Consider the following 15,526-nt stretch of genomic DNA (forward strand, 5'->3'; position numbering starts at 1 on the left):
GATTGTTTGTAGTGCTCAATCGGACTCCGGCTACTAGTAGGTTATGGCGCGCGATGTGTGTCATAATTCCGTCGGCTGGGCTGCGCTAACTCGTCGGCTGGGCTGAGATATCATGTTTCCACAACTAATTTACATCTCAGCCCAGCCGACGACACGCGTCAAGTGTGTCATAATTCCGTCGGCTGGGCTGAGATATCATCGACTAGCCGACGAAACGACATCAACCAGCCGACGAAACGACTTTTGACACACATGGCGCGCCATTTAAACGACTTTTGACACACATGGCGCGCCATTTAAACGACTTTTGACACACATGGCGCGCCATCTGTGTCAAAAGTCGTTTCGTCGGCTCATTGATGTCGTTTCGTCGGCTGATCGATGATATCGCAGCCCAGCCGACGGAATTATGACACACTTGACGCGTGTCGTCGGCTGGGCTGAGATGTAAATTAGTTGTGGAAACATGATATCTCAGCCCAGCCGACGAGTTAGCGCAGCCCAGCCGACGGAATTATGACACACATCGCGCGCCATAGTAGGTGTATTGTTCCGGTATCGCTGTAAGTTCGTTTTTCCTTGGAACAGATTCAACGGATCCAATCCTGTCTGCGAGTAGCAGAATGTCTTGATACCAGATGTCAGAGAGGTTACTTAATTAAATCCTGCCTTGTTGCCTTCATTCTTTCAGTTACGTACTGAGTGAACCATTCCCTACGCAACAAAGATATCCTGGTCACGAGTCTTGAGTTTCGCTGCCAGATGTCTCACTTCGTCAAGAATCTGAGTAGTTATTTTTAATTAAATACTGGAAATGAGCACAATGCGGCTTTAAGACCTTGTGCTTTAACTCCAAGGCCAACAAAAGGGGGGTTGCAACCCCCACAACCCCTACCCTAGATCAAGCCGTCTAGAGGTATAAAATCTAACTGGTTCCGTGCAGGTGGAAACAGGTCAATGCTTAAAACCAGTTCACTTGTTAAGCCGTTTTAGGCGCTCGCGCCTTATGACTTTACCGACGAGTCTGGCTGTCCTAGCTCTCCGTCAAACGGCAAGAAGCAATTGAAAATTCTTGCTATTCTCCAGTTCTTTGCTGTCAATGGCTTGGTCTTGCAAAAGCAGTAAGATTTGCGCTCAACAATTCATCCAATAACTTATCACGGATGCAGCGGCGCGTACACGGCGAGAGCTTTGATGCGCAGCCAAAAATTAGTCACGTGATTTGTAAGAAACTGCAAGGTGCTTACTATATGCGCATGCGTTGAAATGTTACTGAGTGCAGCAATTACGATCTTGTCGTTTTCTGTCGCTGTGGTTTCAGTTTCGGGTTGGCCATATCGCTATGTTGACTTCTTCATTTGTTAAGTTGACAGGAATAGGTTGTCTTCAGGTGTGGTGAACTCTGAAACTCAGGCTGAAGCTGTGAATGATTTGTTGCAAAGACTCATTCCAGATCATGTTCACAATTTTGTCATATCAGTAAAAAATACAAAGAGTTATGATTCGTTTCAGGCAAGCAGACCATTCTAGAAAATTAATAAATTAAATAGTCTAGTTTATTGAAGTCACGTGACAATGATACATTGATGGTGTGGTGGTCCTGAACTACGAATAAATAGTAGTAGCTATTGCTAATAAGTTCTCTGTTGTTGTTTAACTAGATTTCAAAGAACAAATAGAATTTGGGTGTAGATTTGTAATTTATATTTAAAAATTAGATTTGTTAGCCAGTAGTGCAACAATTGAAAATGACACTCCGTTGTAGATTTCAAGTTCTGGTGGCAAGATTTACATCGAGGGTACAACAGGAGTAGCTGCTGCTTGGGGTGTGCAACATTATTTGAAGTATTGGTGTAATGCTGATGTCTCGTGGTCAGGAGATCAACTCAACCTCACTGATCCATTGCCAACAGTAGAAGGCATTGTAAAAGTATCAAGTCCTTATCGGTTGGTAACGGCTTTTGTTTGGTCACAATGTTTGCCAAGTTTGAGTTAATTGAAATTGGCAGATATCGTTATTATCAGAACGTCTGTACATCAAGCTACTCGTTTGTTTGGTGGGATTGGACACGGTGGCAACGTGAGATTGACTGGATGGCTCTGAATGGAATAAACTTGCCATTGGCATTTACAGGCCAGGAAGAGATATGGAGACGAGTGAGTGAGACTGCAGATTTTTGTGTATGTAGTTTACTGTTGTTTAACTAAAGAAAGATTTCTGTAGTAAATATAGTTTGCTCTATGGAGCAGATTTCAGTATGAAAACTTGACTAATGGTACAGTACATCCGGTGGAAGTTTTACTTTGGGTGGCAGTATGGGTATTGCAACATGACAGGTTTATTGTAGCTGCGTTTTGTTATTAGGACTGCCAAACTTGACTAAGGGATATCTTACTTCAGTCATACTGTTATACTGTTGTACATTTTATAACACAAAATCTTAGATGTTGGCAAGCACACGTGTCTGCTTTCAGAATGCTTTGGAATTTTGTAGCTCAGCTAACCTTTAGTTTCTTGCCAAAATGGCTTTGAATGGTGTAGTTTTGTTAGCCAACAAAATGGGTTTGTTTTATTAGGCATCTTGTGTATAGCAATGTTTGTCCAGGATGCAACGGTTGATAGTTGTTAACTCATTTTGTTTGAATTTCTCTAACTGACATCTGGTGTAATATTGATATAAACTTTGTTCATGGTTTAGCCAGTGTCAGAATTTGTCAAAATTTAAACAACCGATTGTCATACTTACATAAGTGACATAGGGTTTGATAGTACTGATATAAAAGCAGAGTAGGCTCGAGATGGCCGATAATGTCAATCGACGGAAATCCACTTTAGAAATAGGATACAGAGTCTCGCGGTCTGGTCTCTAAATATATTTGGTACATACTAAATTTATTAGTTTTGGTTTGTGTTCGTATTGGCATATCTCCGAGAGGTTCACAATGGAGTCAAATAGTTGATGCCTGCTTTTGGTGAGGCATATCAGGCCTCTAAGTTGACATTTAGCTCTGCTAGCCATCGGCCGGTAAGAGAAACACTTTAGTCGACAAGATGAAAATTTTGTAGCCCATTGTAGCCATCGACCAAAGTGTTGTAATGATTACATAAAAATTGGTTTCCAACACTGGCACGAGTGTGGGCACACACACACACACACACACACACACACACACACACACACACACACACACACACACACACACACACACACACACACACACACACACACACACACACACACACATGGACAGAGTCTGAGACCTACACAGACACAGTTCAAAATGATCCACCGACCTGCATCACATTCAGTCAGAATTTGAATTTTGCAAGTTTAATGTTTGACGAGATCAACTTTAAGCTCTCATCTATGCCACTGGCTTGTAGGCGTTGACACATTGTGGTATACCGCCTGCTAAGTCTACCTATATGCCACAAGTTTACTACCTACTAGCCACTGGCGATTAACAATTTGTAATTAGTCGCTGCCTGAAAAATTTAACTTCTATGGCAACTAATTTTGTTGCTACTTAGAGGCATGCATATGTATAACAAAGCATGCAGGCATACGAAAACTACAAAGCTTATTTGACAAGGCTACATTGCTCTGTCTAGTCTGGCAATTGTACACTTGATAACTATTGCATATCCTTACTGTCATTATTGGCTTGCACATCTTGTGTTAGGTGTTTTCTCACTTTAATTTTACATCTGCTGATTTGGCTTCTTTCTTCTCGGGCCCTGCATTTCTTGCTTGGTGATTGTGCTTAATGATGCGAACACGCAAAGTGTGTAAAAATGGTGTCGTGTGTATGTAGGTATCGTATGGGCAATATTCAAGGCTGGGGAGGTCCGCTGCCGGAAGAATGGATGTTTACACAATTACATCTGCAACATCTAATACGTACTCGCATGAGGTCGTTTGGCATGGTGCTCGTTCTTCCTGGTTTTGCCGATCACGTGCCTTCCTCTATTACTCGGTTGGTACTTTTGATTTGTTTATATAGCTGCTATATGTACTAAGTGGCATTGCTTCAAACTGCAGGTTGTATCCCAATGCATCTGTGCATCAGACGATGACAAAGGGTCGTACATGGGGTCATTTCTCTCATCCCTACTGCTGGTCAGTCGTGGTAATTTTATCCATTCTATGTTAGTGCATACCTTTTGTTTTGTAGCACATATCTTCTTGATCCCGCTGACAGTCTGTTTTGAGAGATTACTCATGTTTATATGTCAGAGGTGAGGCGTCATCGATCAGACTGGTTTTCATATATTTTATGTGTTTTGCTGTAGTTGATACAAGAGTTTGGTACGGATCACTTTTACAGTGTCGATCTATTCAATGAACTCAGTCCAAAGTCTAATGATACCGAGTACTTACACGATCTCAGTGCTGGTGTCTTTACTGCTATGTCTTATGTAGATCCTGCAACTGTGTGGTATAATATCGTTTAGGTAATGATGAAGTGGAAATTTGGTTGTCATGATGATCTCTGTAGGGTGATGCAAGGTTGGCTCTTTCAGAACGACGAGGAATTCTGGCAACCGCCTCAAACGAAATCGTTATTGCTGGGCGTTCCGATTGGTATGTGACGTCTTGGTCTGCTTAGTTGCAAGGCTTGTAGTGTAATCGGAGTATATATAATAAAACTGGTAAACACATGTTACCATAGTGATTAATTGGTATATTACATAAGACGGATATTCAGATTTTTTGACTTTTGGTGCTGTATGTTGTAGGTCGCTTTTTGATTCTTGACTTGTTTGCGGAAGTTTATCCTCAATGGCAGAGAACTGAATCGTTCTATGGGCAGCCGTTTATTTGGTGCATGCTGCACAATTTCGGAGGCAACCTGGGAATGTATGGCACAGTTGAAAATGTCACTCGGGTGAGAGTCAATCGTACTTGTTTCTGTTGGCTATTTATTTCAACTTTTTGTTACATACAAAGGGTCCCGTGGAAGCCCTCGATGATTCGAAGGCAACTGTTTTTGTTACCGGTTTGACACCCGAGGGTATCAAGCAAAATGACGTTGTATATGAACTGATGAACGAGATGGGTTGGAGGACTCAACCTGTTAATCTTTCGTCGTGGTAATGAGATAGAGTGCTCGTAAAATGTGTTGTGAGTGTATTACATGTGTGTTGTCGGGATAGTTGGTTACGCATGAAGGCGATATGGTGGAGACAATACTTTGGTGTCCATCGCTTGGTCGTTGCTTTTTCAAAGTATTTACAACAGCACCATTTCACGACAGAACCACTGTCATGCCATTCCTGTTGTGAGACCCGTACTTGACCTTAACCCTCCTGTAAGCAAGCTTTTCCGTTAGGGGGATTTATAGTCATATTTACTGTTGTCTACTGTGTGCATACAGATATGGTATAATATTAGCCATGTGTATCAAGCATGGGACTTGATGGTGAGGGCAGCACCGAAATTTGCTGGTATAGGAACATTCAGGTATGCTACTATAGTCATATTGCCTAGTCAATGCCATAAGTAATTGCATTATGACAAGTCAGTGACTGCAGAAACGTTTGTATTAGTCTGGATTATATCTAAAGTTTTATCAATGCAACTTGCATGTCATACAATGTACCCTACTGCTCTTAATGTTTTTCAAGATTAATTATTTTCTAGACTCCAAAAGTAATTTAGAATTTTTTTATTCAAATCCTAATTTTTAAGTCTTGATGTACAATATTAGTCATTTTTTGATTTAAAATTATTTGTTTATTTATTCTTTCAAAGTGATTCCATTCTCTAAACATTTCTAGTGGGCATCTTGAGCTGCACACTTCCGTCTAGTGGCCATTTTTGACAATGTTTCATGCAAACAACCAAAAACCAAAAGCCCTGACAACTGACAGTTATTAAGACCAGAATTTTATTTTCTGTTATCTAATTGTTTTTCAAGGCAAATTTTTTGAACGGTGTTGGCTGCTTTGAAAGCGATATTCAAGACTTCAGGTGTAGACATTTTGCTGTGGGTGCTTGTCTAATTTTTAAGATTGGATTACAGCCAAGTATTTGCATTAGTTGACATTTGGATGTTTGTTTGGTTTTTTTGGCAATAAACTGTGACTACATGTTGTGACTACATGTTGTTTCTGTCATGTTCCTCTCATGAATTTGGCATTTAAAACACTTTTGTGTCTGTTTTTTATTATAAAAATTCATATATACATGAGCAGAACATGTGCATTTTTATAAAAAAAAAGACACTGAAGTGTCTAGGTTCCAAAAAAAGACATACGTATGTAAGTTTCACTACTGCGTCTTAGTGTGTGTGTCTGTGTGTGTGTCTGTGTGTGTGTGTGTGTGCACGTGTCTGTGTGTGTGTGTGTGTGTGTGTGTGTGTGTGTGTGTCTGTGTGTGTGTGTGCATGCGCGTTGTGCAATGCAGTAATGAGATCGAAATATGTATTTTTGTGGCAATTGTTATGGGGCCACCTTAGAGCATGGTAGCGTGGTGCAGCACCACCTGAGCAACGGTAGCCAGCCTTTCACATGTTTTCTTCCCAGAGTACTGTACACTGTACGTGTACGGTACTTACATGACATGATGTATACAGCAAACAGATGGCATTAGTGTATGCTTGCGCAATTGAAATTGAACAAGGAAGATGTCTCACATTGATGAAACGGACAGCCATTTTGACTTTGTTCTTTCCTACTTGGGGCAAATGGCTTCAGTAATACATAATTTGACCTACAGTTTAGAATCTTAATGTAAAGGTCTGGGTATTCGAGAGCATACAGCAGTACGCTGTAAGGGGTGTGTCTTGCAATTATACCATCCTGCCTCGCTAATCCTAGGGAGAACCTTGAATTGTAAGACATTGGACATAAACTTGATCTCACACCACACAGTTATGGACACTACACATAGTTAGTTGGGTACATATTAATTTTTATGCATAATGTCTACACTAAAATTCAGATTTTCTTATCACTTAATTTGTGACACAGTGCTTATCTTAAATAGAATTTTATACCAACAGAAATTGTTGTACTTCTCTTTACTGTTTTATGTTGATAGTTTTCTCAAGGTACGATCTTGTGGATTTGACACGACAAGCACTTCAGGATTTCTCGATTCCGATCTACAAGCAGCTGGTGAACGAATATAACAACAAAAGTGCAACCGGTGTAAGGTCGGTTGATGCCTTAATTTATTCATCTTATCACACCATTCATGTTTTAAATTATATTTTGTATTCATTTTATTTATCAGCTCTGACATTCTTGTTGCTGTGATTTTTGCTTAGAATTGTGGGCAATGTGTTGTTGGAGTTGCTGAGAGATATGGATCGTGTTCTACTGACAGACAAACACTTTTTGTTGGGTAGATGGTTAAACAGTGCAAAAGCTCGTGCAGTAAACCATAAGGTGGAATGAATTCGTTCAAGATTCCGGACATTTAGTTATATGCTCGATGTTCATTGGCAGGAAACGGTTCTCTACGAAGTCAATGCTCGTAACCAGATTACACTTTGGGGTCCACACGGAGAGGTTACTATACATACAAGTTATATTGTTGACTTTTGTGATGTTTGGTGTATTAGCTTCACGATTATGCTAACAAAATGTGGGCTGGCTTGGTCAGTGAGTAAGTGACCCTGAATTTCCTGTACAGCTGTCGTCATGATATGCTTGTACTTGTTAGTTACTATACCCAGAGATGGGTTGCATTTGTTGATCAGCTGGAAGTCGCTCTTACACAGGTATGCAACTATTGCTCTAGCTGTTGGTTAGCAGTAGCCTCGACACTACACTTGTGTAGGCCTGTCTTTGTTTTCCATGGTCCATAGCAATGGGTTGTATCACGTGACCTTGTCCCAGACCTGGCTTAGAAGGACCTCTGGAAGTAAAGAAAGGCCTAGTGTCGAGGCTAGGTTAGCAGGTGGTTTCATCAAATGGGTCTGATTGTAGAATCAAGCATTCAATGCTACCAAATTTGAATCGTTGGATGTTGCCTTTGGATTGAAGTGGACCACAGCAACGAATAGTTATCCTGACAGAGCACAAGGTAAACAATCATAGTGGAATGAATAGTGGTGTGCATGCATACATGGTACTGTACGTCAGCAACTATGACGCCAGCTTTGGGATCCGAAAGACAATTTGCATAGGAGTTCCTGCATATCGTCGCATTGCAGGTCGATAGATTGACTGTGTTGCTGCACGTCAATCGAGTAGAAATCGAAGACTCTTCATGCTTTGTGATTCTTGTTTAGGTGATACGGTATCTGTTGTGCAAGAGCTCCACAAGAAATATCGACCACATTTGTATGGCAACTGAATAGCCATGAAATTGAGCCAGCGGGTCTCAAATATCCATGCACTTTCATAGCACATGTTTTGAAGTTGAAACTGGGTACTGAGTAATCGAGATATTAAGAATTAATATTGCCTCAGTTCATGTTTATTTGACAGTCAGTCTGGACTTAGTACGAAAAATCAACAAGAAATAAATTGGAGCACTTGAATCGATAAATGGTGATTTAACTTTGGGTATTTGTAGAGCCATTATGTTAGGATGCATTGACAATCATCAATGCACCACCAAGAGAGCAGCGAACTGGTGAGAACACTCGGATGTTACTGCTTTCTGTTCGCTTCGAGCAAAGATGGCAGCCTTCTCTAGTCCCCCCAAGTAATTAATTAGTAATGTGAATTGGTCGGATGGTAAAGAGCCACAGTGTACAAAGAATCTATCATATTATGTGTACATGCCATGATGGCACTAGACAAGTGCTATTGTCAAGGAACACTACACAATAAAATTTTGCCAGCACAACGACAAAAATAGATAAAGCTATCAGCAACAATGCTTCAAACTCATGGAAATGGTACTGTATTGAATGTGAGTTTGAAGTAAGGTGCCTTCATCGGAAGAAACCAGTACTGTTCGTTGTACCAGAAATAAAACTTATCTTCAACAAATATCTGGAGGGCAGCATCTAGGATGTGTTCTATCCAATGAATAATCGACTGGTGTGTCTGGAAGTCGGCATAGAACTTCATCATGTCATCAGCCAGAGTGGCATTTCCGTTCGGTCCGAATATTTCACTCGCGTTTCCGAGTAAAACCGGAGTGTCGCTGTACAGAGTCATCTTGGTGTAATTGACTGATCGAGAATGGTTGAATTCGGCACCGAGTTTGGCCATCTCCTCGATAGCGTGGATCACGAATGTCGTGCAGTCCCATGATGCCCAGTACAGTGTTCCATTGTCAGGCTGACTGGCCACGTGAAATGTGATATAGTAGATTGCCGTCTCGTTGTCCCATTTCAAGTAGCTTGCAAACTTGTTGAACACAGCTCCGGTCATTTCTCCTATCAACATGAGAGTTCCGTTTGCCGTCCAGTGAACATCATCAATTCCATCGTACAAACACGTCGCTCCTTGATTGCACCAGAGAGGATACGAATCATTTTCGAGAATGTGAGGGAATGTGCAATTGAACAGTTCAAACAGCTCGTACCACTCCAAAGTGTAGTTAAGACCAGTTTTTCTACTTCGAAAACCGAGAGCATCATGGTAGATATTCTATATCGAAAATCGCATAGTCAGTGGACACAAAAGTGATTTCCGTTCGGTGGGCGACACTTGTTATTAATTAAACATTATTTTGTTAATATACACGAACAGATGAATATACGATACTTGAACACGAGTTATTTTGACTAAAGACGTGTGCAGCCAGCAGGCCTGAGCTTGTACTGCTGCATGCCTTACACCAACTGATCACTTACTATAGCAACGGCCACAACAGACAAATGTACTATAAAGCTCTAAACACTAAACAAATACCATGGTACTAATTGTTACTTCAACACTTCCATCTTCATCATCACCTGTTCTCTATGTCCACAGCTTATACAAGGAGAGCTGTGTGTGTGTGTGTGTGTGTGTGTGTGTGTGTGTGTGTGTGTGTGTGTGTGTGTGTGTGTGTGTGTGTGTGCCTGTCTGTCTGCCTGTCTCTGTCTGTCTGTCTGTCAATGGTAGTATATTTTCATAAATTACAGCCATTACAATGAAATGTAAACTACAGACCACTAATAGTGTTCTCAAAAGTCAAATACATTTCTAATCATATTTCCAAGACTTAAAGGACCTGTGTGTGTGTGTGTGTGTGTGTGTGTGTGTGTGTGTGTGTGTGTGTGTGTGTGTGTGTGCTGTGTGTGTGTGTGTGTGTGTGTGTGTGTGTGTGTGTGCTGTGTGTGTGTGCTGTGTGTGTGTGTGTGCTGTGTGTGTGTGTGTGTGTGTGTGTGTGTGTGTGTGTGTGTGTGTGTGTGTGTGTGTGTGTGCATACAAAGATATATGAATTTACTAACAACTAATCTAATCTGTCCGTGAGGAGAACGAGATGGTGGGCTAGTTACTATATAACGCTACCGCATGCACACCTCAAGTTGATGAAAGTACTGGGAATGCTGATACTTCGGAGCACAATTAATGAGCATGACTTTATTGGGTTCAAAGTTCAGTAAGACAACCACATGTCGCAGATTACTAAATGATTTCTCTACTCTACTGCACATAAGCAATGAGTAATCACACATAACTCCTTTATCTTGCAAATCAAAACGTCAAAATGTAAGAAAACACTTCCTACTCATCGAAGCCCTTTCTGTTGTTGTCATTAAAATCCACAGTGCAAGTAAATACAGTGGCAATCAACAGACACACAAACAAAAACATACAGACACACAGGCACACTGCTGTATGCCTCCACTGTGCATGCATAATCAAGACATCAGAAGAATGTCATACAACCAGACAAAACACATTATATGTCATCAATTATGTAACACTTGAGATGCCATATTGCTGCTATGTTGCTGCAACATCTTCCCAACACAGCAACCGCTTTCGGCAAGCACATAGGTAGCAACGGTAGTGGGTTGCACACAAGCCCCTCTGACCTAGGCTCAAGTGTCCACTGGACCTTTCTCCTCTTTGGGGAGACGACAGGCTGAACACTCGAGCCTACTCTGACCAGAGTGTGTATGTGTGTGTGTGTGTGTGTGTGTGTGCCCATTTTCAGTCAAACTACATGTTGACAGACACCTAAGACTTCAAGCTGGCTACAAAATTGTTGGGAGTGACGCCAAAATAAAGACTGTAGTTGGCAGGAACGGCTATTAATCCAAGCGAAACTACCTCAAGACCCTAATTGCAGCTGTCAATTAACTAAAATGTTAGAGGCAATGTAGGTTAATAAATAAATAAATAGTGTCCTAATCATCTATACAACGTTGCGAATCTAATGCATTTTAGATAACTTACGAAATGAGCCATTAAGTCTCCTGTGACAAACTCCCACACCGGAGCTTGCAAAGAGTAGATGTCAATCACATCGTCGTCGTGCATTGTAGGAATCGTTCCGTTTGGGTCCCCAGTCGGACAGAAAGGGTACAGTGCCTTGCAATAACTATTAGACGTCGGTCTGCTCTTGACCCGTTCATATTCAATCGGAAATTGCAACGACGTTGTAACAGGAAGCAGAAAAAGAAACGAGAGGACGAAGGTCAGGGCCATGTTCTTACAAGAGCCCGGATGTATTGCTGTGAGAATTCTTATTATTACTGTATTATTACTAAAATATTCTTAACCTTATGGAATGTAAGAATTGGTTTAACTCAAGAGGGCAGCAAACAGTAGTCTGTGCCTGTGTGTGTGTGTGTGTGTGTGTGTGTGTGTGTTTGTTGCCTCGATTTTCAGACCTTAGTAGAGCGCGGCCGGTTCCTCGAACATCATCATATTCTGGACGTGTGTTTTCAGTTATCCGTTTTTAAACGCAGTCCCTACCACGTTCTAGATCTAGATATCCAAGTTGTAATTGAGCACACCAAAAAGAGCATTGTACCTCTTCTCTGCTTAGAGTAAGATTGAAAACTGTCCAAAGCCTTGCACATCCCGTTCATCGGACAAAAAACGCCTCGTTCACTGGACAGTGTTTAGATCGCACACACGCATCCTTCAGCCTAGTTACTTATATATCGCTAATCAACAACTCTTTACCTACAAATCGTGTTGTTACCCTGCATGTCAGCCAAGATCTGTATGAGTTACAGTCAGTCAAACGACCGTGGTAACGGCCCCAATCGTCGGACACCCATTTTCTTGCCTTCCTACCTTCTCATCAACAGCTCTAGGTTTCAAATAACTGCAGTTGACTAGAATCAGTTATCTTAAACGCCGCAGAACGCAGAACGCTCCCGTAAACTAAGTGCGTGACGGCAATTACGAGTCATTGCTCCCACAACCACGCCCGCACTAGTAGTACGTCTACAAGCTGTCGCTTGAACGAACTAGTCGTTCAGCAAAGAAGACGACAACCGAAACCGATGAGAGGGCACGACTGAAGTGTTAAAACGCTTATAATTATCGCAAAGAAAGTCGCTGCCTAGCGTTGACAAGGAGTTGACGTAATGTAATTCAACTTTACCTAGGAGAACCATGGGTAAAGGTTCTAGCTGCTCTGATAGTAAACAAAGTTCCTGCGTTCAGTACAGCTGGTTGTGCCAACGATGATGTGCTGCAGCACGCACGTCGTGACTGTGCAAGATCAGGCAATGGTAGATATCAAACTGAGATAGGAACACCTGCACACGTTCTATTCAGAGCCAAACAGCAATTTAGGGGTCTTGAAAGGAAAGCATGGGCTGTTCGTGTGCGAGTTGGGAGAGTGTGCTCACCGCAAAGTTCGAGCGTGGACGACGTGAATCGTCTGCTAGATCCGTGTGCAGCAAGCCTGTGCAGTTGTGCTGCAAGACACTCAGGAGTTCAAATTCTTACGCTGGGAAGACTAGACATTACCGGAGAGCTAGCAGATGCCAACAGAGTGAGCTTGTCAGCAGAGAACATTTAGAAATTTCCGTTAATTAGTAACCGTTGCTGAGTCAATTAAAGGTCAAACAAATTGGGGGCCGTACGATATTTCCTTCCAACTCCTCTCGTGACATTATTACCTGCAGGCTGCTGCTGTAAAGAAGAAAAAACGACTGTCTGACGAATGGGGCGTTACCTCGACTCAAATGAGCATGCATTATCTCTTCTGGAGAGTGCAAACGGAGACAGTGATAGTGTTGTTGTGTTAGCTAGTCACCAATAAACCTATCTCAGGTGCGAAGTTGCAGAATTGCCTTTGCGTTTCCATGGGGGAGGTCGTGTTCGATGAATGATGGTTGTGTCCGATGAACGGGGTCGCAGAGAAGGATCATGTTTACCGTCCTAGCCTAGCCGTTTCAAGCCTTTGGAAATCCCGCGTCTGGAATCACAGTCTTTACTAATCCTTCTTACTCTGGGCTTCAACAAAGCTCGGTCTTACTTCGTTTACTTCTTGCACGGCTGTCTGATGATTGATGGTGTCCGATAACAGGGGTGGCGCTCTACAAGTAGTATACTGCTCATGTATGTATCTACAATGGCTCATGAAATGTTCGTGATTGGTGTGGAAAGGATTATCATTCCAAGGCAACTCCATCACTCCAAGGCTGCTCTATCAGCCGTCTGCATCACGTTTCAAGTACACAAAGCGGTGGCAGTCGTCAAGAACAATCAGCCCCGGCTAACAACCCCTTGGTTTGAAAAGTGGCCATGCTTATTTCTTCACTACGTATATACGAAGCCGTTCTCTGCCACATTTACTTAACTGTCTTCCGCATGAAAAGCAGGCTGTGAAAAGATCTGGTGTGTCATGTCATTACATCAAGCAGCAGACTTCGCCCGAAATCTATACTATTGTGATCATACATATAGATTGCAGCAATGCCGATGCAACATTTTGTTTGCATGAGCCATCAACACGGCTTGTACAAATTTGGTAAGGATAGTGGGTAGGTCGAACTTCTGGAACTCTCTGGAACTATAATTATAGATGTGGCAATGTAAATAATATCTCAAGGAACACGGTGTCGCGGGACTGCATCGTGGTCAGGTTACATGTAGATTTGCCCACACCTACCATCCGCTTTCTGCCAATTGTCAACAACTCCATAGTTGGACTTTCCTACATTAGTGTGCTGTTATCATTACGTCATTCCCTAGTGGAGCCACGGGTATATAAGCACACTTGAATTGGATAGTAGTCAGTCAAGAGAGCCAGCGAAAGTAAACGAGATGATGGAACATCAGTGTATCAGCTCAACGATTTTGGTCTCTTTGCTGCTCATAATAGCAGTTACATCAAGTGCAGACACTTCAGCTAACGTAAGAAAGATGGACCATTAGCTACAACACGCTTGATTAATTAATAAGTTATGTAAGTACGTTGCATTAACATTCCATCCTTGAATTCAGCAATTCGCTGAACATACGACAATAGTAAATCCGTAAATCGTGATTAATTAATTAAGCAATTATTTGATCACTATCTGCTCTTTTAATAGAAGGGATGTTGTGGTGGAGTCCCAGGCGTGCCTGGCTCTCCTGGATCACCAGGTCCTTTGGGATCTCCTGGAAGAGATGGTAGAGATGGAAGAGATGGAACAATTGGTGAGAAAGGTGGTCGTGGTGAAAGAGGAGAACAAGGAGTAAAAGGGGAGAGTGGAAAATTAGGTCCACAAGGGCCGAAAGGAGACGGGGGCGTGAAAGGAATCAAGGGCGATTTGGGAGTGAAATGAGAAAAGGGAGACGTGACTCAGCAATCAAACTGGAAGCAATGTGTGTGGAAGAGAGAAGATGGCAAAGACACCGGACTCATTCAAGTAACTTTTCATGCCTATACCGCAGTAGTAATGCTACTTGAATTGTATGCTTTTGTTCCATCATTTAGGAATGTCGCTTTAGTAAAAAGCATGGGAATACCGCACTGCACGTGGCATATGCAGGAAATCTGCGTATCAATTGTGCCAGTTGTTGTTCTCGTTGGTTCTTTACATTTAACGACCGAGAATGCACAGGACCCATGACAATCGACGCAGTATATTATACTCGTGCAAGTAACGATATTCATCGTCACAGACAAATTGAGGGTTACTGTGAAAACATTCCAGCAGGTGACGTCAGAGTTGGTTTCCACATTGGCAAATGTAACGATCAGACTTTGGCGGATGGTCATACTGGATGGAACTCCGTATCTCGAATCATGATAGCAGAGATGCCACCAGCCCAACAATAACATCAAATTGTTGTTCTTAAGACTGTTTGATGGATTCGCAAGAAGTGATTGTAATAAGCTTTAGTTATATAGTGTTTAGTGCTATTGTTTACTGCAGATGCGGCTTGAACTTTACCTTTAGACACTCGTAATATGGATTAGGTAACTATTAACAGTGTGGTGAAGTATAACATAAATACACTACAAACTTCAGCTGTATACCGATATGCTAACACACTGTACTTGAGAAATTGCAACGACATTGTAACAGGAAGCCAAAGAAGGAACGTGACCGAAAAAGTCCTGCTAGAAAATCCCGGAAAATACAATAATTAATAAATTCAATATTTAATGATTAATTAATACAATTAATCAATCGCATATCTAAACAGTTACTGTATAACTGTAGT

General features: G+C 41.8%; 3 protein-coding genes and 1 long non-coding RNA gene across 4 annotated transcripts; 3 read left to right on the forward strand and 1 right to left on the reverse strand.

Moving 5' to 3' along the window:
* The first annotated feature begins 1,266 nt into the window (after positions 1-1,266).
* On the forward strand, positions 1,267-7,314 carry LOC134190282 (alpha-N-acetylglucosaminidase-like). Its single transcript, XM_062658735.1, is given in 16 exon segments — positions 1,267-1,327; positions 1,391-1,512; positions 1,766-1,947; positions 2,010-2,157; positions 3,685-3,755; positions 3,817-3,978; positions 4,044-4,121; positions 4,177-4,240; positions 4,295-4,440; positions 4,501-4,586; positions 4,742-4,890; positions 4,953-5,095; positions 5,159-5,313; positions 5,380-5,465; positions 7,047-7,161; positions 7,276-7,314. Coding segments are annotated over 13 exon segments (1,554 nt in total). The 3' UTR covers positions 5,301-5,313; positions 5,380-5,465; positions 7,047-7,161; positions 7,276-7,314.
* A 543-nt stretch (positions 7,315-7,857) lies between these two features.
* On the forward strand, positions 7,858-8,281 carry LOC134190049 (uncharacterized). Its single transcript, XR_009971572.1, has 3 exons — positions 7,858-7,874; positions 7,940-8,036; positions 8,245-8,281. It is a non-coding gene; the product is annotated as an uncharacterized LOC134190049 (long non-coding RNA).
* A 430-nt stretch (positions 8,282-8,711) lies between these two features.
* Positions 8,712-11,551, reverse strand: LOC134189919 (ceroid-lipofuscinosis neuronal protein 5-like). Its single transcript, XM_062658316.1, has 2 exons — positions 11,303-11,551; positions 8,712-9,559 (listed from the first exon to the last, which is right to left on the reverse strand). Exons 1-2 carry the CDS (start codon positions 11,384-11,386, stop codon positions 8,849-8,851), a joined length of 795 nt encoding a protein of 264 aa, XP_062514300.1. The 5' UTR covers positions 11,387-11,551; the 3' UTR covers positions 8,712-8,848.
* Positions 11,552-13,442: 1,891 nt separating this feature from the next.
* On the forward strand, positions 13,443-14,640 carry LOC134190283 (complement C1q tumor necrosis factor-related protein 5-like). The gene is made up of 3 exons (XM_062658736.1): positions 13,443-13,544; positions 14,066-14,227; positions 14,407-14,640. The coding sequence occupies exons 1-3, from the start codon at positions 13,443-13,445 to the stop codon at positions 14,638-14,640; spliced, it is 498 nt and encodes a 165-aa protein (XP_062514720.1).
* Positions 14,641-15,526: the final 886 nt, after the last annotated feature.

Source organism: Corticium candelabrum, chromosome 14 (genome assembly GCF_963422355.1).
Source record: "Corticium candelabrum chromosome 14, ooCorCand1.1, whole genome shotgun sequence".
NCBI lineage: Eukaryota > Metazoa > Porifera > Homoscleromorpha > Homosclerophorida > Plakinidae > Corticium > Corticium candelabrum.